Source organism: Rutidosis leptorrhynchoides, chromosome 5 (assembly GCF_046630445.1).
Source record: "Rutidosis leptorrhynchoides isolate AG116_Rl617_1_P2 chromosome 5, CSIRO_AGI_Rlap_v1, whole genome shotgun sequence".
Classification (NCBI taxonomy): domain Eukaryota; kingdom Viridiplantae; phylum Streptophyta; class Magnoliopsida; order Asterales; family Asteraceae; genus Rutidosis; species Rutidosis leptorrhynchoides.
In genome coordinates this window covers 46,050,119-46,074,865 of record NC_092337.1, presented here as the reverse complement: position 1 = coordinate 46,074,865, position 24,747 = coordinate 46,050,119, and the positions used below count along the sequence as shown (strand labels likewise).

General features: G+C 34.8%; 3 protein-coding genes across 10 annotated transcripts; 2 read left to right on the top strand and 1 right to left on the bottom strand.

Annotated features, from left to right (window-relative positions):
- Window positions 1-2,015: 2,015 nt before the first annotated feature.
- On the bottom strand, window positions 2,016-4,841 carry LOC139847274 (protein LUTEIN DEFICIENT 5, chloroplastic-like). 8 transcript variants are annotated; one of them, XM_071836943.1, is made up of 7 exons: window positions 4,611-4,841; window positions 3,809-4,534; window positions 3,216-3,360; window positions 2,855-2,962; window positions 2,527-2,658; window positions 2,382-2,442; window positions 2,016-2,270 (listed from the first exon to the last, which is right to left on the bottom strand). In XM_071836943.1, coding segments are annotated over exons 4-7 (378 nt in total). In that variant the 5' UTR covers window positions 2,857-2,962; window positions 3,216-3,360; window positions 3,809-4,534; window positions 4,611-4,841; the 3' UTR covers window positions 2,016-2,087. The 8 variants fall into 8 exon arrangements, 5 of the variants coding, with proteins under 5 accessions (XP_071693044.1, XP_071693042.1, XP_071693045.1 ...); XM_071836941.1 differs by having other exon boundaries at window positions 3,809-4,486; XM_071836944.1 differs by having other exon boundaries at window positions 3,809-3,917.
- Window positions 4,842-9,167: 4,326 nt separating this feature from the next.
- LOC139847022 (E3 ubiquitin-protein ligase SIS3-like) lies at window positions 9,168-15,650 on the top strand. The gene is given in 11 exon segments (XM_071836622.1): window positions 9,168-9,324; window positions 9,413-9,451; window positions 9,535-9,601; window positions 9,708-9,781; window positions 10,391-10,529; window positions 13,677-13,769; window positions 13,887-13,952; window positions 14,041-14,163; window positions 14,253-14,366; window positions 15,131-15,290; window positions 15,293-15,650. Coding segments are annotated over 11 exon segments (1,095 nt in total). The 5' UTR covers window positions 9,168-9,295; the 3' UTR covers window positions 15,484-15,650.
- Window positions 15,651-16,507: 857 nt separating this feature from the next.
- On the top strand, window positions 16,508-20,181 carry LOC139848242 (CASP-like protein 4A3). Its single transcript, XM_071837977.1, has 3 exons — window positions 16,508-17,087; window positions 19,587-19,722; window positions 19,807-20,181. Exons 1-3 carry the CDS (start codon window positions 16,570-16,572, stop codon window positions 19,999-20,001), a joined length of 849 nt encoding a protein of 282 aa, XP_071694078.1. The 5' UTR covers window positions 16,508-16,569; the 3' UTR covers window positions 20,002-20,181.
- The last annotated feature ends 4,566 nt before the right edge of the window (window positions 20,182-24,747 follow it).

The window sequence follows — 24,747 nt, the reverse complement described above, 5'->3', positions numbered from 1 at the left end:
TTATATATATCGTTTCGAGTTTCTTAATTCAATAAACTCAATTTTATGTATATAACACATTGTTAAAAATACCTAATGAGATACTTACTTATCATAATATCATGTTAACTATATATATAATCATATATATGTCATCATATAGTTTTTACAAGTTTTAACGTTCGTGAATCACCAGTCAACTTGGGTGGTCAATTGTCTATATGAAACCTATTTAAATTAATCAAGTCTTAACAAGTTTGATTGCTTAACATGTTGGAAATACTTAATCATGTAAATAACAATTTCATTTAATATATATAAACATGGAAAAGTTCAGGTCACTACAATTTTAAGAGAATATTAAACCATGATAGTACAAATAAACAATATTACACTGCCAAATTTTAAATGTATAAAAATATAAATTAAAAAATCTTATTTAAAACCTTGGATTCCATTTATGTCAGTTGATGGTTAATAAAGTTAATACTCTTCTAACAAAGTTATAATGTAATCACACATGACACACATAAACTGTTCGATGTACATTTGTGTCAAATACAATTGTAAGACACGTTGAGATGCACTCAATCTGTTCGATGTACCTTTGTCACAATTTCATATTGGAGCTTAAATGCACCCAAAACAATTATATAAAAGTTCAAGTCATATGACTACTCGTTTACATAATTCACGCCAAAAATGAGTAAACGGATAACGCTTACATAATTCACACCTAAAATCCACATAAAAAAAACTTAGGAAAAAACAACTCAAACGCTCATCTTTCAACAAACAAAATAGAAATGAGTCGCTCACAATTGGCTAGGTATACTAAATCAGTAGCTACTGGAAGCAGATGATAAAACATTGTATTCACAAACGTTTTTGAAAATTATTCAATCTCGTCTGCAATTGCTGGATCCCATCTGCCTTTTTACAGAGAATAACATTCAATTTTGCAATATATTCATCAAGTTGATTTCCTAGTTGATCTACTTCCACTAGCAAGTACATTTACTACATAAATGTATCTGACAAATTAAACATGGTAATAACGATACTATTATAATAACAATAATCTGATAATCTGATTTTATTAAACAAAATGTGTAAGAGGCTGTAGGCATTTTTATACCCTTTAAGCTATTTTCAACCCATTGTACATTTGTAGATATTTCAGTTACCCAGGCCATTTGATCAATTTGTCTATTAATAACCCAAATCCACCCAAATTTGAGATTTGTCAAACACAAAGCCAACTCAAGGAAGCAAGTTCAACCCATTTAGTAAGTGGCCCAGTTCAAGTTACCTTTTTTAGCAGGATAACTTAAGTTAAAAAGTCAAATGTTATGTTGAATGCTAGAAAATCCCGAAAGAAGTTAAAAATTGAAAATGTGTGCTTTGACCCAATACCTACGACCTGCTAAATTTTCCACCTCTAGAATAAACTGATGAATGGCTTACACCTCTAACGATATCCAGTCTCCTCTACATGTTTCCGGTGAGCAAAAACAGGATTTTCTTCTTCCTAATGTAAACCAAATTGGTCACACAATAATATAATTAAATTAGGTATGATTTGCTTGCAACTTGTTATCAAATTTTGGATAAAAGAAGCTGAAAGTTACCTAGAGAAGGGCATTTAGATCATCGACAACCTCAACAATAGGTTTCATAATAGTGGTTAAGCTTATATATGAATATACATAAAGATTTCCACGTGAACCCTGGTGCCTAAAGAAATAAAAGTCTAATAAGGTACCAGCGTGTTCTCAAGTCAAACTCACTCGACCCGACCCATATGGCCATATCGCCACAGAATCATTAACCTATTACCAACACACTAAGGTGTCTTCATGTTTTCATACTAAAACGACTAAACCCGACCCATATGGCCATAGTGCCACAAACCCATTAACCTATTACCAACACACCCAAGTTGTCACGTCCACAAACTGCACAAGCCAATATGTAAACATTTAAGTAAACATTCAAAAACTTTTAACCCGTGTGATACATTCAGCTCTGACATGAGACGAACGGAGCTGTAAAATATTTTAATTTTGCCTGTCACACAAATTTTTTTTTTAAACTTTCCTTAACGTCTAACCAAACTGTTTTTCTAAGCCATAATACGTCTTAATATGAAATGAGCTATTTGTCACATTTTTAGATTTAATTCGATAGAATAAGATTATAGAGAATAAGGATAATGTGACTTCAAGAGGTGCTCCCAATGCCATTTGAAATTTATATCTACAAACAAGCATCGAGACTGCTACTATGGCCTGCAGACACAAGTATCTTAAAACGATTAAACTTTGATTTCCCAATATGAACTTTTAGAAGCATAAATCAGGGCATAGATAATTGGTCACCGTATATATAAATATAATTACCTCAAACGAAGCAAACATGTCGCCGACACATTTCTTTGGTCCGTCACCAAAGGGCAAGTAACTGAAACAGGTCATAACAATGAACTTAAGTTTGGAGACAAATTAACACAAGTACCTTTGAAGACAAGATTACATTAATGAATACCTGAAGTTTTGGTTGGTCTCGTTGGAATTAGGTCCATCCAAAGGCCACCTTTCGGGATTAAATTTATCCGCATCTACCCAAGGTGTCGGAGAATGATGAAGATTCCAAACAGAAATAAACAGGTCTTCACCCCTATCAATACATAAATAAGAAATTTAAGTTAATTTAATATTGTAATGACCCTAAAAAGTAAGCATGGCAATTCTGACCCATTTACTTAAACATTATCAATTCCAATTATCTATTATCTCTAACAAGTCAAACGGGTAAAAACATGAAAATAGCTTAATTATGATATATTTGGGGGAAAAAGTTGTACGCACCTTACATGTTTCAACACATACGAAAAAAGTTTCCATTTTTAGCTCGTTACACAATTTTCCCTACCAGCTCTTATTGGACGAATACCTACTTCATTTGTTGAAAAAATTATTGGCTGAAAATAGCGAACAAAACTCAATAAGACTCTATATCTTCCAATTTGCCCGTACAGGACAAACCCCAACCCAAACTTCAATAAATAATGCAGAGAACTGAAATATTGTTTAAAACAAGATTATTATCATAACATACTAAACAAAACAGAAGATAAATAATAGTGACAAAGACTATTTAATGGCCTATGGCTAACAACCCACAAAAAATCCAATTTTAGTGAGATTTGAAAAAAAAAATAAAAAAAAATTAACCGTTGTTGACCACACAAACTGGATCCCCGGTTACTCGAGTGCCGTCAATACGCCTATCGAATTCCGGAAGTCCATTTGCTTTTCTCTCTTTTAGTTTCTTCCTCTCCTCATCCCTTTCTTTCCTAAGCCATTGTTCTACTGTTCTCTGAAACCATTATCTATCTATTAAACATGGAACCAACATCTATTTACCATATTTTTTTTTTTTTTTTTTGAAAAGCAAACACATTATATATAGGGAAAATGTACAATATACGACATTAATGTTACAATTTGAACCAGATTCTACAGCTTCATTTTACAGTACATCGAATATATAAAATTTGAATACCATGAAACTTTACATTAATGTTTTCCATCTTATGACTGTTAACCTGGTTATCAAATTTGTATTAAAAACGAAACGTGTTGCATCGACTTTGTGAGTCAAATTGATCTTTTGAGCTTAAAAGTCAAACTCAAAATACAATATGCAAGCTAGCCCACAATAGATACACAAATGTAGGAACTTTATGACGATCTTGAAGGTCTAACGAACTGCATAATAAGCAACAATTTAGAAATATAAACAAAGAATATAAATATATTTTCACCTATTAAAATAAATAATCCAAATCCAGATAATTCTCCATGCTTTCTATCTTGTGAAAAAGCTCTATCAATCAACAATCATACCTTCCGTATTCGATCTTGCTGCTGCATCTTTAACCTCTCACACAATCAATAGATCATATACAACATTCATATAGATTGATTATATGATGAGTAATCTACTTCACGATTCAAATATTCAAAAACAGATTAAGTTAAAAGATGAGAAAAGTACCTTAGTTAGGGTTTTTTTAAGTGAATACATTAAATAAACTAAGAAATCAAAGACATACCAAATTACCAACTGATTTGATTTACTGAATCCAACAAATTATGTTGATGTGATTTCATTAACGGATTTATCATATTTCTAGGGTTTGCGTATCAACAATTGGGACAATTTAGGATTATCGTGAGACATAATTGGGGAAGAATTTGATGCGGTGCGTTTGTGGAGTATTGAACAAAAACCCTTCAATTTCAGAGAAACCCTAATTTTGTTGAAAGCATACAATTGGGACGATTTAGGATTATCGTGAGACATAATTGGGGAAGAATTTGATGCGGTGCGTTTGTGGAGTATTGAACAAAAACCCTTCAATTTCAGAGGAACTCCTAATTTTTAAATGATCGCATTATTTCTTTAAGACTAATAGATACCAACACACTCATATAGGCATCTGCATCAAATCAATAAAGCATAAGTCAACAACTTTATGCAGGTCCACCTAGCGATGCCAACAAATAATCCCAATGTTATAACACATTTCAATAACATTAATTACATAAAGAAAATCAACGTACCGTCAAGTTAACCTCCTCATCTTTAAAATCAGTTTCATCTACATATGAAACCTTATATGAAGCTTTTGGTTTCTTTATTTGCACAAAGTTGTTAGTAGCGTGCAATCTAATTATAACCATCTTGTGGTGCATTGAAGAAACGACTTTGGAAGAAAAGAAGAGAGATGCGTTTTTTGATTGTTTATGTGGAACCCTAAAAACTGAGATAACTCCTTACGGGATACCCTAAAAACTGATGCGTTTTTTGTTGGTAAATTTTGGGTAAGTATCCCGTATTTTTTAAAAAAAAGACAAAATTGTCCAAATAGTCCTTGTGTTTATGTTATTCTGCCCAATTCGTCCCTGTATTGTTAAAACTGCTTAACTCATCCTCAATACCAATAATCATTCCCAATTTAATCCCTCCATAAACTTCTGTTAAAAGCTCCGTTAGTATACTGTCATATGCTAATCACCTGACCATATTTCCCAATTAAATACCAGGTTGTGAATCCAAAACCTAAATTTCTTCTTCCTCTCGTTCTATCCCAAAAAAAAAATCCAAAACCCCAATTGCCTGCAAAAAGATGCCCGCTTCTGACCAATTACAATCATCATCATCATCATTGTATCGAAGAAGAAGATGAATATATATTTAAACATTTATTTTCAGAAATTTAATAAAATAATTTATTTTCATACCATGACAGAACTAGGTGGCTAGGATTGAATAATAAAACCCGAATCAGAGTACCCGACCATTACCTGAATAAATTAATATTTCAAGTTATTGATTAATTAAAAGACTGCGTATAAAAGGTGCTAATGAAGTAATGATATACTGACCTCTTGGTGTCCAATGTGATTCTTTATGATGTGGTCTCTGTACCAATCAATTGATAATAATTTTCATATGACTGAACCAGCTGCTCTCAAATCCTTCACAGTTTCAAACAGAGGGACGACCCGCAATCTATTTAAGAGGATAAAAACAATTTGTAAGAACAAAATTCAAAATATAAAAATTTATATAATCATCAACTTGATACCAAAACGGAAGGCTTACATCCCACCGCGACATGGTCTTCCTTGTTCCCCTGCAGCAGCGAAACAGACATCTTTTTTCAGAATCGAATAAATCCAAAACCCTAATTTGCTCCATTGTATCGAAGAAGAAGGGAATTAGGGTTTTGGATTTTTTTGGGATAGAACGAAGAAGAAGAAGAAGAAAGTTAAAGAGTTTTGGGATTCATAACCTGGTATTTGATTGGGAAATATGGTCAGGTGATTAGCACGTGACAGTATACTAACGGAGCTTTTAACAGTAGTTTATGGAGGGACTAAATTGGGACTGATTATTGGTATTAAGGATGAGTTATGGAGTTTTAACAATACAAGGACGAATTGGGCAGAATAACATAAACACAAGGACTATTTTGGCAATTTTGTCTAAAAAAAATTAATTGAAGTTATTAGTGTATTTTAGGGATGGAGTGTATGTAAAATTGATTTATTAGCTAATATTACTAGTGGATGATTAATGATCGTTGGATTAAGGGGTATTGTAACGTAATTTTCTAATCTAACGATGATTAAGGGGGTTTTGAAAACATTTATTAACTAATCGAGACTCTCTTTTAATGTATAATAATAGTGATAGTGATAATATAATGTTGCTATTTTTATTAATAGTATTTATGAATTTGTACCGTATATGTATCATCCTAATCTCAAGCATCTTATATATAGTTGTTAACAAAATTTAAATATAAATGTGAATTCTAATATACGTCCACGTTAATGAGTGATTATTATTTAGAGTTCTATTATTGGAATTTTCTATTAACCATAGCTTTAAGCGCTATACTCAAGAAAATAATTAGTGCTTAAAGATGGTACACTAAAATTAGTAAGGTGATTATTAGAGTTGATTATTAACAAGTTATTACAAGTAAATAATAAATGATTTAACATCTTAAGTATAATTCTTAGGGTTATGTTTGAAAATTCTATATTTTTAAATGTGAGTACTCGTATTATATAAGTAAAAAAATTATTACACTAACAGTCCGTGTGGTTCGTCAAAAATCAAGAACTCATAATCACTTTCGAGTTTGACAACCTCCTTCGTCGATACCCACCGCCGGAACTCCGCTGACAACCACCGCCTTCAACTTTCAGTTACCGCCGCATCTTCCTCACCTCATTCCACGTTGGTTTTGTCGCTCTGGCGACCTTAGTTGCCATTATTTTTCTAGATCTTGAAACAAGATCATCACCGTCAGAAACGAGACTTTAACATTGGTTAGACATGTAAATACTAGATATGTTTATGTGTTGATGGAGTCAGTGTTGTATCAGAGACGAACAATGGTGTTTGTGGCGATTGTGGAGGTGGTCTGGAGGTGTTTATGGTGCTGGTGATATTACGGTGATCTGGTTGGTGTTGACATTTTGTGATCTTCCACAGATGTTGATGAAATTTTGGTTTAAAGTGTTGGTAATATTCATCGATTACGGCGGTATTTTTAGATTTGACTGTTTAAAAAAATAAAGGAGGTGATTTCTTTTAGAATCAATTCAGCGGCTTTCTGCTATAATGAAGTTTAACAGAGCTTTAAGAGTGACGAGGATTTGAAGAAAGGTACTTTTGTAGGTTTTAAATTGATAAAATTAAGGTTTGGAAAGTATTTTATGGATGAAGATGACGAAGAAATGGGCAAAATGACAAATTTACTCTTGTGTGCACCGCATGTGAGGTAACTTAACTATTTTTTAATGTCCATCAATCTTAACGACTGTACGCACAATATGTGCAAACCACGAGAACCATTCATGCAAAATAAAAGTTTAGGAACTGAACACGTAATATGCGCAAATCACATAGACTCTCCGCGTGTTCAGTTTTGGAACTGAACACGTAATATGTGCAAATTAGATAGACTGTACCGTAATCACGGTCTTAAAAAAACAACTAGAATTCAACCCGATGGAAGAAAACATCAAAATATTTTGATTTGATTCAAAAAATGCAATGGCCATCGGCACTTTCATTTTCATGGTACACTTTAGACCTTAAAAAGCACTATTCGCAGTGTAGAGTACCCACTCCAAATTTCACATCTACTCCGTATTAAACAAGCCTGTCTCAATCACCAATTCACCATCATCTTTACTGTTTTGCCTTTGCGTTTTCATTCTCCCACCATTTAACCTCGCCAGTTTCCCAAATTTCTTCACCTTTTTAAAAACTGTTTTAGTTATATTGCTTTTGTAAAGTGGTGATGTAATGTCTTTTGGCTGGGAAAATTGACTCAAAATGGCATAGTATGTATCAATTTGACTCAATTTTCCCTTTTTAATGTTTAGTATGACTGATAATGTGATAGTCTTTTGTATAGAGAAATGGCAGTCTTTTGTAAAGTGATGGTGTAAACACTTATTCCCTAATTTTTAATGTATGAATGTTTAATGTATATTGTGTATATTGTCTATTGCATTTGCATTTGGATTCTGCATTCTGTCTATTGTAAACACTTGCATTCTGCATTCGGTCTATTCAGTTATATTGCATTCTGCATTCTGTCAATTTGTAAACACTTGCACTGCATAAAAACACTGCACTTGTGCGTATAAACACTTACAATGCATACAAACAGCAAATTGGAAGCCAAATGACTATTGCATTTCATAACACTAGTACATTACATAAGGAAACCAAAAGGAATTACATTAGAACAGATTCAACAACACACTTTCATTATTCAATACAAACATACCTACTTAAAGATCAAAATACCTACTGCTATAGATAACAACACCATAATTCCTATCAACACTAAAAATAACCTATCATAAATGTCCAACTTGGACTTCAACTTCACCACCTCTTCCTTGAGTTTCAGATCGTCAGGTTGATGGTCACAAGTGTTCAACTCCAATGTTTGCAAATGAAGATCAAACAACAAATCTTTGTAGTACTGGCTTGGAAGCTCCTCATCAATAAAGTGAAATACTTTACATTTCCTTCGTTTATCCTATAATAGCAATAACCAAAATTGGGGCAAATTTATAAGAACGAAAATTAGGGCAAAATTGAAAACTTACAAAATTGGGACAACTAATGAATCTTCTTCCTGGATTCTTGATAGTCCATCCCGTATTCTCATACATTCGATTACCACAATCACATAATTGAATCTCTTGTGTTGGAGGCGTGCTGATTATGGAAGAAGAGGAACGACGATGAGTTATGCTTCTGCGATTTTCCATCAGAATTTTTAATTTGAGGATAATAAGTAAATGGGGGTATTTAGGGTTATATAAAGGAGGGATTATATCTATGTGTCAAATGACTAGGATTAAAAAAGAGTGACTTGTTACACATCTGCAAACAACCGGTAATGGGTAAATGCATGCACACAATAGGATAAAAATCAAAGTTTAATGCATACAATATAACTTTTGAAAGTTGAATGCATACAATAGAATTTTGGTGAAAGTTCGATGCATTTTGAATCGATTATCCCTTTCCATATCTCAACTATTCATCAATCTCACATACCCAAATTCCCCCATTTTTCCACCTTTTTTATTTAAACCCTTAACCAAAATTCGACCATTCCTTCTTAGATAACTAGGGTTTATTTAATTCTTTGAATTTGATATAATTAATTAGTTAATTAATGCTATTATTATCCTAATATATGGCGGTTAGGGGCGTCGATTTTAAGTGGTTAGTTCCACTATTCACACTTTATGTTTTGATTTCGAAATTCAAGATTTTTTTTTTTTTTTTTTTTTTTAATTTTTATATTTTGCAGGTATGATGGGTTCTTCCTGTCAATGCTTGCCACTAGTATGTATCCTTTTTTCAGTGTAAAGATTTAATTTTTATTAAATTTTACTAAAGGTTGTTAATTCTTGACTATTGCTTCTAATATAGAATTATTGTTGTTATTAATTGGAAGCGTTACCATCTGTGCACACACCCATTACACATATGGATCGTGGTGGGTAATTTTAGTAAATAAAGTTCAGATCTTGTTTTTGCTTCTAATATTTTGCTATAATATTTGTTAGTTTACTTTTTGGTGGCTTTTGGTTATTTTGGTTTAGGTTGACTATACTACTGTTTTCATCTTTCGGTTGTTGATGTTTGTAGACAATGGACTTGCTGCTGGAATGGGATTGTAAGTCATTTATGCCCCGTTTGGCTCACGGAATTCAGTGGGCGGAATTAGAATTGAATTTAGACGGGCGTGTCTAAATTCAATTTCAATTCCATTCCGTGAGCCAAACGGGGCCATTCTTGATCTATTTTTTTTTTATTTTTTTTTTTATGTTTGAATTATATCAAAGTATCTTATAAAGTTAGTGATATATAACTATAACTAGACTAGATATATAAGTCAAACCTGCTAATCGACATGTTAGGTTAATGTAGAGTTTGGGATGGGTTATAATAGTGATTATTACCTAGAATTAGAATCACAAATATATATATTTTTTTGAACGGCGATTTTTTTGGCATCAGTAGATCATTTCTTTCAACGACCCTCATCATTTACCTAGAATTAGAATCACAAATATATATTAGTTGAGCTTAAATAATCAGAAAATATAGAATCAGAATCTTTTACATGTATATCCAAACACCCCAAAAGCTTTGAACTTTTTGATGATTCTATGAGCGATCAATATGCTTAGTTGAGTTCTTGGATTTTTTTTTATTTGTCGATTGCTAATAAAGATTGTATACAATGTTAAGCCTAAAAGTTGGTTTATTTAAAATTATGTAGGGATTTTGGTCGCCAACAGAGACAAGCTCGTTTTTGTGGAAGAGTGGTGGTGTTATCCATTCTTTCGGTGTTTCTTTATCCGTTTCTCTGGGCATGGACTATTATTGGTTCTATATGGTTCAGTAGTGCAAAAGACTGTGTATGCCTTCTATTAGCTTTTTTACATTCAAGTTATTAAAGTATGCGGGTGGGGCTTTCAAGCCGGTGGTGGATCTAATAAATTCGTCAATGGGTATGCATGAACTTAATAAAAATTTAGTTACAACAACAACAATACCCAATCCCGCACATGCGAGGTATGGGGGAGGTGAGATGTAAACAATCCTTCCTCTAGCCTAGAATAGAAGAGAAATCGTTTCTCTAACCACTGGTTGAGAAAAGGAATTCTCCACCCACAGGAAGAGAAAGTCATCCCTCTCTTTACTCTAGGGTAGAGAGATTGCTTCCGTGAGGACCTCCGGCAAAAAAAAAAAAGATAAATAAATACATAAACACAAATAAAGAAAAATAATAATGAGACGCCATGAAAATGGTGGGATCAAATTTTCATGGGTTTTAAAGCCTGTCTGAAAACTTCAATTTAGGCTCTAAGCGGCCGTTAAGTTGCTAATAAAAGACGCTTTTTGTTGCCTCAAAAAATAGAGCCAAAAAGCATTAAAAACACATCTCGAAAGGCATGTTGGGTGGAAGTTGTTGCGCAAGCAATGAGCAAACCACCGGTAGCAAAGCAAACACCACTCATGCACCTTTAATAAAAATTAAGTTATTGAAGGAAAATTATTCTGGTGTTTTTCGGGCTAATTTTTCGGATTGTTTTTTTCAACTCCTTTGATATTTTTTATAAGAATAATTTTTATGAATGTCCCAATACGACCAGGCTAATACCTATTTGATTAACATATTATTTAACAGTATTAACAATGTGAATTGAAATCATTAGATATTTTTTTTTTTGAAAGGCAAGCATATTATATATATAAAAAACGAACTAGCAAGAAGCTAGATAGTACACGAGATCACACACAAATACCCAAACAAACAAAAACTCGAATAGACCTAAAACACGAGAACAAACTAAGAAACCCTTGAACCCCTAGCCTAACCACCGAAGAACCAAATGAAACCATACACGAAAAACTAAAACATACACGACCCCGTAACGAAAAAACGCCACGACTAAGCAATGAAGACTACGTTTCCAATCCCGAGGATGAGTTGGATGAGCAACATGAACAACAATCAACTTCATCATCATCCTCCTCCTCCGAATCATTCATCATATCATCGATTAAATACCTTTCATACCACCGCTGTATATCTCGATGTCTACTACGCTTCCAATATTTTCTACCCGAAACATATTTTACGAAATGACTTTTAATTAATGGATGAACTTTTCTTTCTTTACAACGAAAACGAGCTACCGCGCTAGATATTAAAACTTTTGCCGAATTGCCCACAATATTAATGGGCTTACTAATACCAGACCCAATGCAAGGTTCAGAATTCAGTTCAACACTAGGCTCACACTCATTTAGAAGCTCGTTAGGCTTTGTTAGACCACATGGGGACATTTGACCATTTATTGCTGTAGAATCTTCAAATTCATTTTTCAAAGAATTAGTTGTGGATTTAATTGACCCACTGCCTACAAAGTTGATATCCCCCATGCTAATTGCCCCACCACCATCACCCAAGGAATTTATGCTTTCATTTAAATTTTCAACCGAACAAAAGTCACCCGTTTCATTTTTTAACTTGTCTCCTGTAGCCTCGAAATCCCCACTGCCATTATTACATGTCGGGTTGATGCCATTTGAATTTTGAAAATTGCTACATGTAGCCTCGAAATCCTCCATGTCATTATTACATGTCGAGTCGCCACCCTCGAAATTCTGGGCAGTGTCATCTTTTCCGTCGAACGAGCTCCGGCGACCATCCATGGTATTGGACGAACCATCCTTAGCTCCTATTTCCGCAGCCGAATTTGAGCACTGGTATTTGGCATCATCGGACACGCTTACGTCGGTCTTTTGGATGCCTGCGACAGTGGGAGATCCATCGGACACACAACCATCAACACAATCACTGATGTTGCTTCTCTCAATTGGGGGTGCTTGACCTTCTTCCTTGATCAATTGCCACTTATAATGACTAAGATAAAAGTTAAAGACAATTTTGTGGTCTATATCCGACGTGGGGATCTTAAACTCGAACATTTTTCCATCAATCTTTACTTCAATGAAGTTAATGCCCTCTTGCTTTACACTCTTTTTTGAGTCTTGATGAACCGGTACCCATTTTTTAGCAGGGATCTCTTTATCGCTAGGTGGCCTTCTTTCACGAGCTTTATAGGCGCGTAACCTTCTCCCCTTGAGATGTATTGTGTTCAAAATTTTAACAAAACCATCGATGTCACTTATCCCACCGAATCTAACAAAACCAAATCTTTGCCCACTACCCAAACGTTTTTTGGCCAGATAGACGTCTTTCACAGAACCGTATTGTTTGAAAACATGACGTAAATCAGCTACATTCCAAGTGTCCGCGAAGTTATGAAACATGAAGGACGATATGTGAATACCGAAACATCTCGAAGAGTCGTTGTGTACTCTCGTACATCGAAAACATTTATTCTTACCCATTGAAACTCACACTATGCAAAACCTCTAGACAACATCGCGAAGACACATATGAGAGCAAAAAAAACAAATTAAAGAAAAAGAGCAAAAGGAAATGGAGAGTAACAAAGAGCTGAGATGAAGAGATACGAGAAATGTAACCCTCCGAAGCACCGGAAAAATACCGGTGGTCGGAGGTACACACTAGCGTTTTGCTCTTATAGTCATGAATGTACTTAGTCTAATCTAATGATTGAAATCATTAGATATTTATTTAACATATAGAACATATGATTTAATATCAGACTTTGAATATTATTAATACTACCTAACTGTTCATTTTACAATAGAATGCCGTAAATTAAAAATATCTTGATTTCTAACTATATAGGTTATTATCGTATCATAAACTTGTACAAAATTCAAAAAGTACACCATTGATATGGCGTTTATTTTGCATCCCATCTTAGCAAAGCCGATTTAGATTGGTGTATTTGATCCACTTTAAACAAAACAAAAAAAGTATTTTCCGTTATTCATTTAAGTCACAAATGTACAATTTAGTTGGATTCTTTGTATTGTAAAGGTTTTGGTTGTGCACCCTTTTCAAGTGTTTCAAGAATCCTACTGCAGATATTTTCCAATATGAATATTTTTAACTTCAGCTGCCTGAAGAAGGTCAGAAATGGGGGTTCCTTATATGGTTGCTTTTTAGCTACAGTGGGCTCGTATGTATTGCTGCCATGTGTATAAGAAAGGTACAAACTACATTACAATGCTATGTAGTCCTCAAAATTGTAACCGATTATCCTTCCGTAGATGCCTTTTAATGTTGATAATTATAATTATAATAATTTAACTTCTATTTTGTGCAGTGGTTAACAAGAAGACAAGCTCATTCACTACGTGCTCAACAGGGAATTCCTATTTCAGAATACGGGGTACCTTTTGAATTTTTAGTTTTTACTTGTTTAAGCATACATAAATTATTATTATTCTTTTTTGTACAAAAATAACTTTGCATTACAGGTTCTGGTTGATATGGTTCGTGTACCAGATTGGGCATTTGAGAATGCTGCTGGTCAAGAAATGAGAGGCATGGGTCAAGATACTGCTTCATATCATCCTGGGTTGTACTTAACCGAACCCCAAGTATGCACATGCTCTTTTGTAATTTAAAAGCCGTAACATATGTTTATTTATTATTTGTGTGCATATTAGAAATATGTATTGTAATTCAGAGAGAAGCGGTGGAGGCACTAATCCATGAACTTCCAAAGTTTATGTTGAAAGCTGTTCCGACTGATTGTAGTGAGTGCCCGATTTGTCTCGAAGAGTTCCATGTTGGAAACGAGGTACTGTCTTATTTCTACTACACCTCATTTTTTAAGAAATTTTACACTTAATGTGGACATTTTATTGTTAATGTTATTTTCATAAAACATATAAATAAATATAAATATAAATATTATTATCATATTACAGTAATAAATCAGACAACCAATAATCCACTCTTACCATGATTATGTAAAATATTTAGTTTTGTTAAAATTACTATAATGGTCATATTGGACCATTCCGATCCAAATCTAGACGAAATCTTGGAAATTTTTAATTTTGGTCAAGAATCTCACTCCCTAGAAGTGCTTGGGAGCGAATTGTATTAAAACTACATGTAACATTTCGCTAACAACAACCTAGGAGCGCCATGTAGGCCAAATTCATTCACTCTAATACATTTAAACTAGAGTGAATCGTTTGATTTTGACCCACCTATGATAGGCAAATGCATTAAAAATTCTGCGTGAATTTCTCTTCGTGCATTAATTAGGGTGAATATTGTTGACAGTTAAATCAAATTATTGGCAATAGATCGGATTGTTAGTAATTAGAATGAAATGTGTGAGTTAGAGCGAAATGGGTATTTTTAATAATTAGATCGAAATGTCACATGTATTTTTATCTGAATTCGCTCTTACGTACATTTATGGACCGAGGTTTTTGACCACAACGGAGAATTCATAAGATCTTATCTAGGATACAGTTGCAATTGTCGAATATGACCTTTATGATAATTTTCGCTCAATCAACGCTTATTTCTTACTAAATTGAGTTTCAGGTTCGTGGTCTCCCTTGTGCGCATAACTTTCATGTGGCATGCATCGATGAATGGCTTCGGTTAAACGTGAAATGTCCTAGATGCCGATGTTCTGTCTTCCCAAATCTGGACCTTAGTGCTCTATCCACCATCCCTGCTGACCCTTACCGTTTGACCGTTTCAACAACCCTTACTTGAGAAGTCAACCATCAAGTCAAAGCTATCTGTTGAGAATGCAAGGCTTCCTTCGTCCGATCCGTACTGGAAACTCGGGCTCCAGCTCAGACTTCGACACTGCTTTAGATACCATTGAAAACGGAGGTCAAGCATCTGAGAATCGTAATGTTCATGACAGTACGGATCCTGAACGTTGATAATTTTGACCCGTAGTTGTAAGTTTATGTGCACATATACATATCTAAGTGTATGAATCTAGGGAGGTGAATTTGTATTATGTTATGCCCTTTTTTGTTGGCGTTAGTTAGGGCCTCTTTTGATTCATCAAGTAGTTAAATATGTTGATCGACCCAAGTTATGAAATGGCGATTTACATTCGTGTTGCCGCCCCCCCCCCCCCCCCCCCCCCCCTGTGTGTGAAATATGATGGATGTATTAGACCCACTTTTAACTATTCACTTATTACATTTTTCTTTATTTCTCAACCCACTGTGATGTGACACCACAAACGCCTGTAATGTAGCGGTTTGTATTTGGGCATTTGTCAAAGAAACACGGAAGATTTCGGGTCCGTTTGTTATATTTATATTTTTTCCTAACTCTTTTCTTACCATTTTTATCACTTTATGACCCAAACTTTAATTATATTTTGCCATATCACCTACAAACGCCCTTAGCAACCTTTCAGACCACGGATAATGGTGACGCCGATGCGAAGTGAATGAGGGGATTTTTTTTTATAATGTTCGTGACGTGTTAAGTATAGAGGTTGTAATGAGGAAGGTTGTTAAGGGCGTTTATGAGTGATATGACAAAATATAGTTAGAGGTTGAGTCAAAAAGTGTTAAAAATGACAAGGAAAAAAAAGCACAATCGTACCCGAAGTCTCATGTTCTCTTGACAAATGCCCAAACACAAACGCTCACTTACATACGTGTGTGGGGTGTTTGTGGTGACACGTCACACTGGGTTGGGTGAAACACGAACGTGTGGTCTTGCAACCCCAATACTTAACACGTCATAGATATAACTTAAAGAAATCTCTTCACCCACTCCACGTCACCATTACCATTATCTTCAGTGTGGGAATAAATTAAAATGATCACACACCTATAAAATTTATTTATAAATTACATTTTTAAAAAATATTTTAATTTTTACGAATCAAATAAAATATATGCTTACCAATGGAGTATTTAAATTAAACTAATTATAACATGAAGTATACACGTCTACCACCAAATGATTAGTCAACATTATTCATTCACTCCAATTATTTCCCCATGGATTTCCTTAAACACAACCACCATCGCCACCACAACTCCGCCACCAGCAACCGTTCAATCTCCGATACCGATTCTCAAATCGACGAGTTCCACTCACCTCTCCGAGCTGACTCACCTCATCTCTCGGATGACATTTCCTCCACTTCTACCGCCATCGTCCCTGTTGCCGTCGACAAATTACACACTCCGTTCAGATCTCCACTTTCAAACAACCAAAAATCACCGCATGACATCAATATCGTACCTCTAGCAAAATCACAATCTCACGCCGTAACGAATAACCGGCCGGTGAAGGGAGCGGGCGGCGTTAGCTCCGGTGATGACGAGATTAGACGGTCGAGAGTTCCGGTGACGTCGATTGTGAGGAGATCAAGAAGTGAAGGGACATTTGAGAAAGTAGGGTTAGGGTTTAGGGTTTGTGAAATGGTATTGAGTTTAATTGCATTTTGTGTGATGGTTACTGATAAAACTCAAGGATGGAGTGGTGATTCGTTTGATCGATACAAGGAGTACAGGTATATTCAAATTTATTTTATAATTTTGCTCTAATTTTGACTTGCTTAGTATAAATTGGGAGTCAATTTTTAGTCAAACTGTAACATGAATTTGGGTCTTTGTGACCATAGAGAAAAGTAGTACAGGTTTGACTGAAGCTATGCTAATACAGTAGTGCATTAGCTACTGTATTAATTAGTAACATACCATATTTATTTTTATTATACAAAACTTGAATCCTTGTGCGGAGGCTAAAGTACACGATGAAGTCTACTACTAGGTTTTGATTTCACAACAAATTGGCATTTGAATATGCATCGACCAGTTGCATCCAAGGTTGTAAAAGTCGCTAGTCAGGATTAGTCGGGACGTGGTAAGGACTATGGGTGTTCATTGGTTTGGTTAAAACCATTTAAACCGAATACCAAATCGAAACCAAACTAAAAAAAAATCCAAACCGAAGGTATAAAATGGTTTTCGGATTGAGCGAAAATGAAAACCGAATTAAAATTTGGTTTTCGGTTCGGTTTTTGGTTTTGAAATTTCTGAATTTGGTTAACCGAAAACCGAATATAAAACCGAATTCAATTTAGACATTATTAAATAAATATATTAAGTTATTAATATTATTGTATACATGTGTTAGATATATATTTGAGTAGATAATTTACATTTTCAAGTCAAAGTTTGTTTACTCGACTCTCTCTTGGTTATTGATTTTGTTTATTTTTTATATAATATGTATTGTATTATGATATTTTATAAGCTAATATAAGCTTATTGTATTTTGTAAATTTGTATATATACGTACGTTCAATTTATATATTACTTTAGTATGATATTACAAAGTTGATACAATAATGTTTATACATCTCATAAGGAAAAAAGTAAAAAATTGATTTTCGAAGTTGAATTCGGTTTTAACCGAAACCAAACCGAAAACCGAATTTGAATTCGGTTTAGTTTTGGTTTTGGTTTTAATATTTACATTTGATTTTGATTTGGTTTTCGGTTTTGATTTTTTAAGTTTCAAAACCGAAAAAACCGAACCAAATAATCCGAAAAACCGAAAACCAAACCGACGAACACCCCTAGTAAGGACTAATCCGAGTTGGGGACTAGTCAAACGTTGACTAACTTTGACCATGACTGTATTTGACCTGGATTATAATTTACCTACTTGGCCGTTGTTGGCATAGTAAATCCGACTTTGAACCCCAAGGGATGGCCTAGTGGTTGGATTGCATGGGACTCTTCAAAGGAGGCCCAGGTTCAATCCCCGCTATGGCACTATCTACAGGGGCGTTTTTATTAAGGGTCCGGGGGCACCCGCCCTCAGTCGATTTTGAAATTTTAGTGGAAAAAATTAGGATTTTTCGACTTTGCCCCAGTAGATTTTTTTTTTGCCCCAAAACCTTCAAATTTTGCCCACAAACCATCAAATTTTGCCTAAAACCCTCAATTTTCCCCTCCAAAACCTCCATTTTTTGCCCAAAAAAGTTGTTACGACTTTAAAAAAAATTTCACCCCCGGTGAAAATAAATCCTGGTTCCGCCACTACTGACTATATACACTTTGGGGGCTTACCTTTCTAAAAAAATCCGACTTTGACAGACTAAGTTGGACTTTTGACAAGTTTGAACTATCGCGGGACTAGTCACATTACTACAATAACTAAATTAGTCGGCCTAGCTTTTGGGGGGGGTTATTTAGAACCATGGTTGTATGTGTGAATTCAAGTGATTGATGTCATGGAAGTGTAAATCGTGGTCTTCTGCTTGTAAAATTAAAAATGAAAACCAGCCTTGTTTGTAAAAAAGATTTGATTTTTGATAAATGCGATTGAAAACTGATCTACTTCGCTATTTTTTTTGTGTCCAAAATGGATCATTCTTTGGTTAGTCTATACTTATTTACATAGTACTATTGTTTTTCACGTGAAAAGTGGTTTGTTTGCAGTTTGCTACAATAAGTAAAATGCAGTAGCATGAAATAAATTGAATACACTGGTTTTTAACTATTATTCATTGGTTTAATTTGACGTTCAAGAATAATAGTTTTCCGTTCGAATTGCTGGTTTAAAATTCCAGTATCCATGATCATCTTTTACTGGCTTGAAGAACAGTTTAAGTAATCTTTATGTCCCACAAATAACTCCAGTTTAGAGGAAGGATTGTGTGCATATCACCTTCCCATACCTGGCAAACGCAGGATTGGGTGTTGTTATTGTTGTTGTAAAATACTCCAGTTTAGAATTTTCTTTGACCAAGAAAAAGTGTTGTTTTGAGAATTCCTGGTTAAAATTAAGTTATCATTGGTTTATGTAAGATTAAATACTAATTAGAAATAGGTCATTGGGTTATCATATGTAATCATCTGTAAATCACTTTAAAAGATTGACTTTGAATCAAAGGCAGTTAGATTTAGTCAATTGTATCACAATAGTTCTAAATTTAGTCAATTGTATTACAATAATTCTTATCTATTTTATCACTTACGTACTTCGTTTGATGGTGTAGGTACTTGGTAGCAGTCAATGTTATTGCTTTCATATATGCAACACTCCAAGTTACTGATCTGACATACCACTTAGTATACGAAAAACACATCGTTGCATTCTCTCTGCGTATTCTTTTTAACTTTCTGATAGATCAGGCAAGTTCTCTAACAAATCACATCTAACTTTTTAACACCCACTATATAAAGATATAACTTATCTAAATTAACCATTTATGACAGATATTGGCTTATCTTTTGATCTCGTCATCATCATCAGCAGCAACGAGAATCGATGATTGGGTATTAAATTGGGGAAAAGATGATTTTACAAAGAGGGCTTCTGCATCTGTAGTGATGTCATTCTTGACTTTTCTTAGTTTTGCATTTAGCTCTCTTATATCTGGTTACCGTCTTTGTGACCAGAACCCGATTTAATATATTTATTATTCTTGTTATTATGCTGATTATGGAGTTCATAGAAGTGAACTGTAAAGAGTTTGTACATACAATAGGCAGTCTGATAGAGGGGTCAAATATGCACTCTTTGTTTTTGAAGTTTTGATGTCTGTAAATAGTTGGGTTAGCTTTTTATAGATATTTTAACTGAATTACCCTATCTTTGCTCTATTTATTATTAATATTTAATATCTAAATTTAAAAGGAAATGATAGTAACAGACTATTAACATGGATGAATTTGATGTGTATATTGTTGCAATATTCAGTTAGATATTAGTGTCATAATTACTTGTTTGATGGTTATCAATAGTGTTCGACTCATTGGTGGAGCATTAGGCCCTAATGCATATCATATTAGTTTAACTAACAATTTATCTTGTGCCACGTCCAGTGCTGTAAAAAACGGTCGAGACGGGTGTCGCAGCCGTTTACCATGATACCATTGCAGCGGACTTGAAAACGGTTAAAAAACGTTTAAAGCTTAAAAAAAGGTCAACAACGCCAAAAAGACGGTCACCAACGATCAACTGCCGAGACGGTAAAAAGATGGCTGAGACGGGGTCGAGACGGATATTGACCAATATTGACTTTTAAATAATTTCAAAAATAAATATTTTAAAAATAAATATTTCAAACATAAATACTCCGTATTTCAAATTAAAGGCAAATATCTATGTTTACTTTGAAATATCTATGTTTGAAGTATATATAAAAAGTCAACGTTGATCAACATCCGTCTCAACCCCGTTTTTTCCGTTGCCACGTTTTAAGGTCCTACCGTCTCGACCCCGTCTAGCGTCTTTTACAACCTTCACCACATCTCATAAAATAACGTTTCACGTTTATCAGTTCAAGAACTATATCTTATTATCTACTCTAATTACAACTACATATTTTTTGGAGACACCAGAAATCATCGATCAACCATCATTAATTGTTGTCATAAAGGTTAGCAGAACAGATTATTTGGTTGAGTTTGACTAAAATGGTGAGGAAATCGTACATTATGACTTATGGGCGTGGGTTTATGCTGCTGCCATTGTGAAGCCATCGTTGGGTTTGAGCCTAGCTGCAGTTCTTTGAGTATATACATGCATTTACTTATGCAATTATGTGAATGTAAATATGTAATCAAACTATGACAACTAAAGAGAATCATAACAGAACACATAATCAAAAAATGTTTGTCAATATTTACAAAGAATCATTCAGAACTTCAGTTTTAAATGTATACATAAGCTAATCACTACGGTATAATAACATTCTTAGATTTAGTGAACTGATTCTATGTATGTATGAAAAGCAAAGAATTACTGTTCTAGTGGAATAGCAATTGGTATGCCAACATTTTGGATACAAAATCAATTGTAAACCAGTTTGAGTTGTTAGTTCGAAATGTTCGTCACAAATAATGTACTACTCCGTAATAAGAGAATAAATAAAAGTGTAGCAATAAAATCCACCTATATTTTTGATAAATTCATCGTGGTTATGTCTATTATTTGTTTGTATAATAGAATTAGTTGATTTTTTTTTCAAAAAGCAAAACTATTATCAACACTCGAAAACGGGCCAAGCAAAGAGCCTAGCCCAATAGACGCGAACTATAGCCCAGTTACAAAACCTTCTGGATGCTATAGGAACAGGACATATATGTGTTGCTTAGAACGCAACTTAAATTACAATCACGAAGTACAATACATAATTGGGTTGTTTAACCAAGCTAGCCATTCTATCTTATCTTTTTTGTACCGCGGTGCAATCCATTCAAATGATTTTAATTGGATTTTCAAAAGAGCCTTTGCACCGTTCCAAGTCGTGTCTGAGAACACCTTACAATTGCGATTCCGCCAAATAAGATAAGCACACGTCCGCTCCAATGCTTGCCAAATAGATGCACCCATCAGAGATAGAGATTGCTTACATTTACCTCTAAAAGCTTCATTCACACTTAAATTTGAAACAGGATCTAAGTTCCACCACTTATATAGTGGTTGTAGACTCTTTCCCAAACATCCATCGACCAACGACAAAATATCGTTGAGTGGTCAATCGATTCAATGTCGTCATCATATAGAGGGCATCTAACGGAGTCAAAGCCAATACATCTTTTATCGAGTTCAGTACGTACCGGGATCCGCTTATTTAATTCCCTCCACATGAAGATTTCTACTTTTAAAGGAACAAGGGAGTTTCAAATTGTTGCTTGCCTCGACCTACCATCAAGACACCTTAGAATTCGTTGATACATAAATTTAATGTTAGCCATTATATCTAAGCCCATGTACTTAGCAGTTGGGCCTATCTCGTTTATATTACTAGGGTTTAACTCTTTATATATCCATGTATTATGTATTGTTATTGATTGAGAAATAATATTACGCATTCTAAATCTAACATGGTATCAAGAGCTTAGGTATTCTCAAAAAAAAAAAAAAAAAAAAAAAAACCCTACGGCAGACACATCAAAATCACGGCGCAAAGTTTTGAAGTTTTTTTTTTTTCTGTTTCTCTTCTTTCTCGATTGATTGGTTCCACCGTCATATATATTAAGTGCAAGAGTTTTCATACACCAATTTCAACAATTAAATTATCTAGTGAGCAAAGAATATCCATCTTGAAGGCACGTGTAAGGCAATATTTTAAAATTGAGTTTTTATTAGTTGCTTTCCTATTGCAATTTGTATTAGTGCTTTCAAATAATCTGCTTGGTGACGATCGACGTGAACGACCGACAAAGATTCCATCAGAAGCACACTGCAACTTTTATTTCATATTTAATCCCTTTGTTTTTTAGTTATTAGCTATGATCAACTATGACAATAGATATCGGCAACAAACTAGTAGTTCAACGCAGGCTCAACTACTTGATATTATTGAAGCCCAAAATAATATGTTAGTCCAATATGGCTTGGGACATGTACAACAGGCCCACACCATTCCAACAGCCCAATAATATTCTATCCTTGGGCCACAACCTTTTACTAGTCGGGAAACTCAAACACCACACGCATTCAACACCACTTTAGAGAATCTTGATTCTGCAGCTTGGCACATGGATACTGGTGCGTCGACTCATCTTACATCTTGCATTAATAATCTTAGTACCATTTTTAATAATTGCAAATATCCGTCAGTCGCCGTAGGTAACGGGAACACTATTCTCGTTACCAACACCGGCCATAGCTTGTTACCTAATGTTCACAGACCCTTACACTTACATAATGTTCTCGTTACCCCAAATATTGTAAAAAATCTCATTTCTGTTCGTCAATTTACTCGTGACAATATTGTCTCTGTTGAGTTTGATCCTTTTGGATTTTCTGTGAAGGATTATTTGACGCGTCATCTTCTTCTCCGATGTGACAGCACCGGGGATCTCTACCCTGTCACTTCATCATCTCCTAAGCATGCTCTCACTATTAGTCCGGTTACCTGGCATCAGCGTCTTGGTCATCCAGGGCATGATGTTTTTCGCAAACTCCTTTCCAATAAAGATATTATCTGTAATAAAACTACGTCCTCTGCTTTGTGTCATGCGTGTCAACTTGGCAAACATGTTCATCTTCCTTTTTCTGTTTCTAGCACTAATGTTACTGCGCCTTTTGATATTATTCATTCTGATTTATGGCCTTCTCCCGTTTCTAGCATTAGTGGTTTAAAATATTATATTATTTTCCTTGATCATTATACGCATTATGTATGGGTTTTTCAGTTACGAAATAAATCTGAAGCACTAACTAAATTTATCCAATTCCGCACCTTTGTACAAACTCAGTTTAAGCAAGAGATAAAAGCGTTCCAATGTGACAACGGCAGCGAATTCGATAACACCGCCTTCCATCAACTCCTACAAACCCACGGCATTCAATTTCGATTCTCATGTCCTCATACATCTCAACAAAACGGAAAGTCTGAACGCATGCTCCGCACCATTAATAACCTCATCCGCACTCTTCTCTTTCAAGCTCATCTTCCGCCAATCTATTGGGTGGAAGCTCTCCACATGGCCGCTCATTTTCTTAATATCCTCCCCTCTTCCGCCATTAATCATGAAATACCGCACACCCGTTTCTACCATCAAAAACCCATGTACACCAATCTTCGCGTCTTCGGATGCCTTTACTATCCCCACCTTAATGCCACAAATAAACTCGCGCTTCGATCTACTCCCTGCATTTTTCTCGGATATCCATCAAACCATCGGGGCTACCGCTGCCTAGACTTAGCTACAAATAAAATCATTTTGTCTCGCCATGTCACCTTCAACGAGGCATCCTTCCCTTTCGGCTCAATGACACCGACTCATCCTCCCTTTTACGACTTTCTTGATCCTCCTCCTAATCTCTTCTCCCGATCCTTCCATCTCTCTGACTCCCCTCCTGCTCCGGAGACACAGCTTCCTCCAAATGAGGCTACTGATAATACGCAGTCCACTACTACCTCTCTTCCGGAGACACAGCCTCCTTCAAATGAGGCTACTGATAATACGCAGCCCACTACTACCTCTATTTCGGAGACACAACCTCCTCCCACTGAGGCTACCACCTCTACTACCTCTCAGTCTACTCATCCTATGATACCCGTACTCGTCTTGGTACTACGAAACCTGTCCAACGACTTAACCTCCACACATCTGTTATATCTCCTGTTCCCCGTTCTTACCCTGACGCACTCCATGACCCCAACTGGAAACAAGCTATGACTGAAGAATATAATGCTT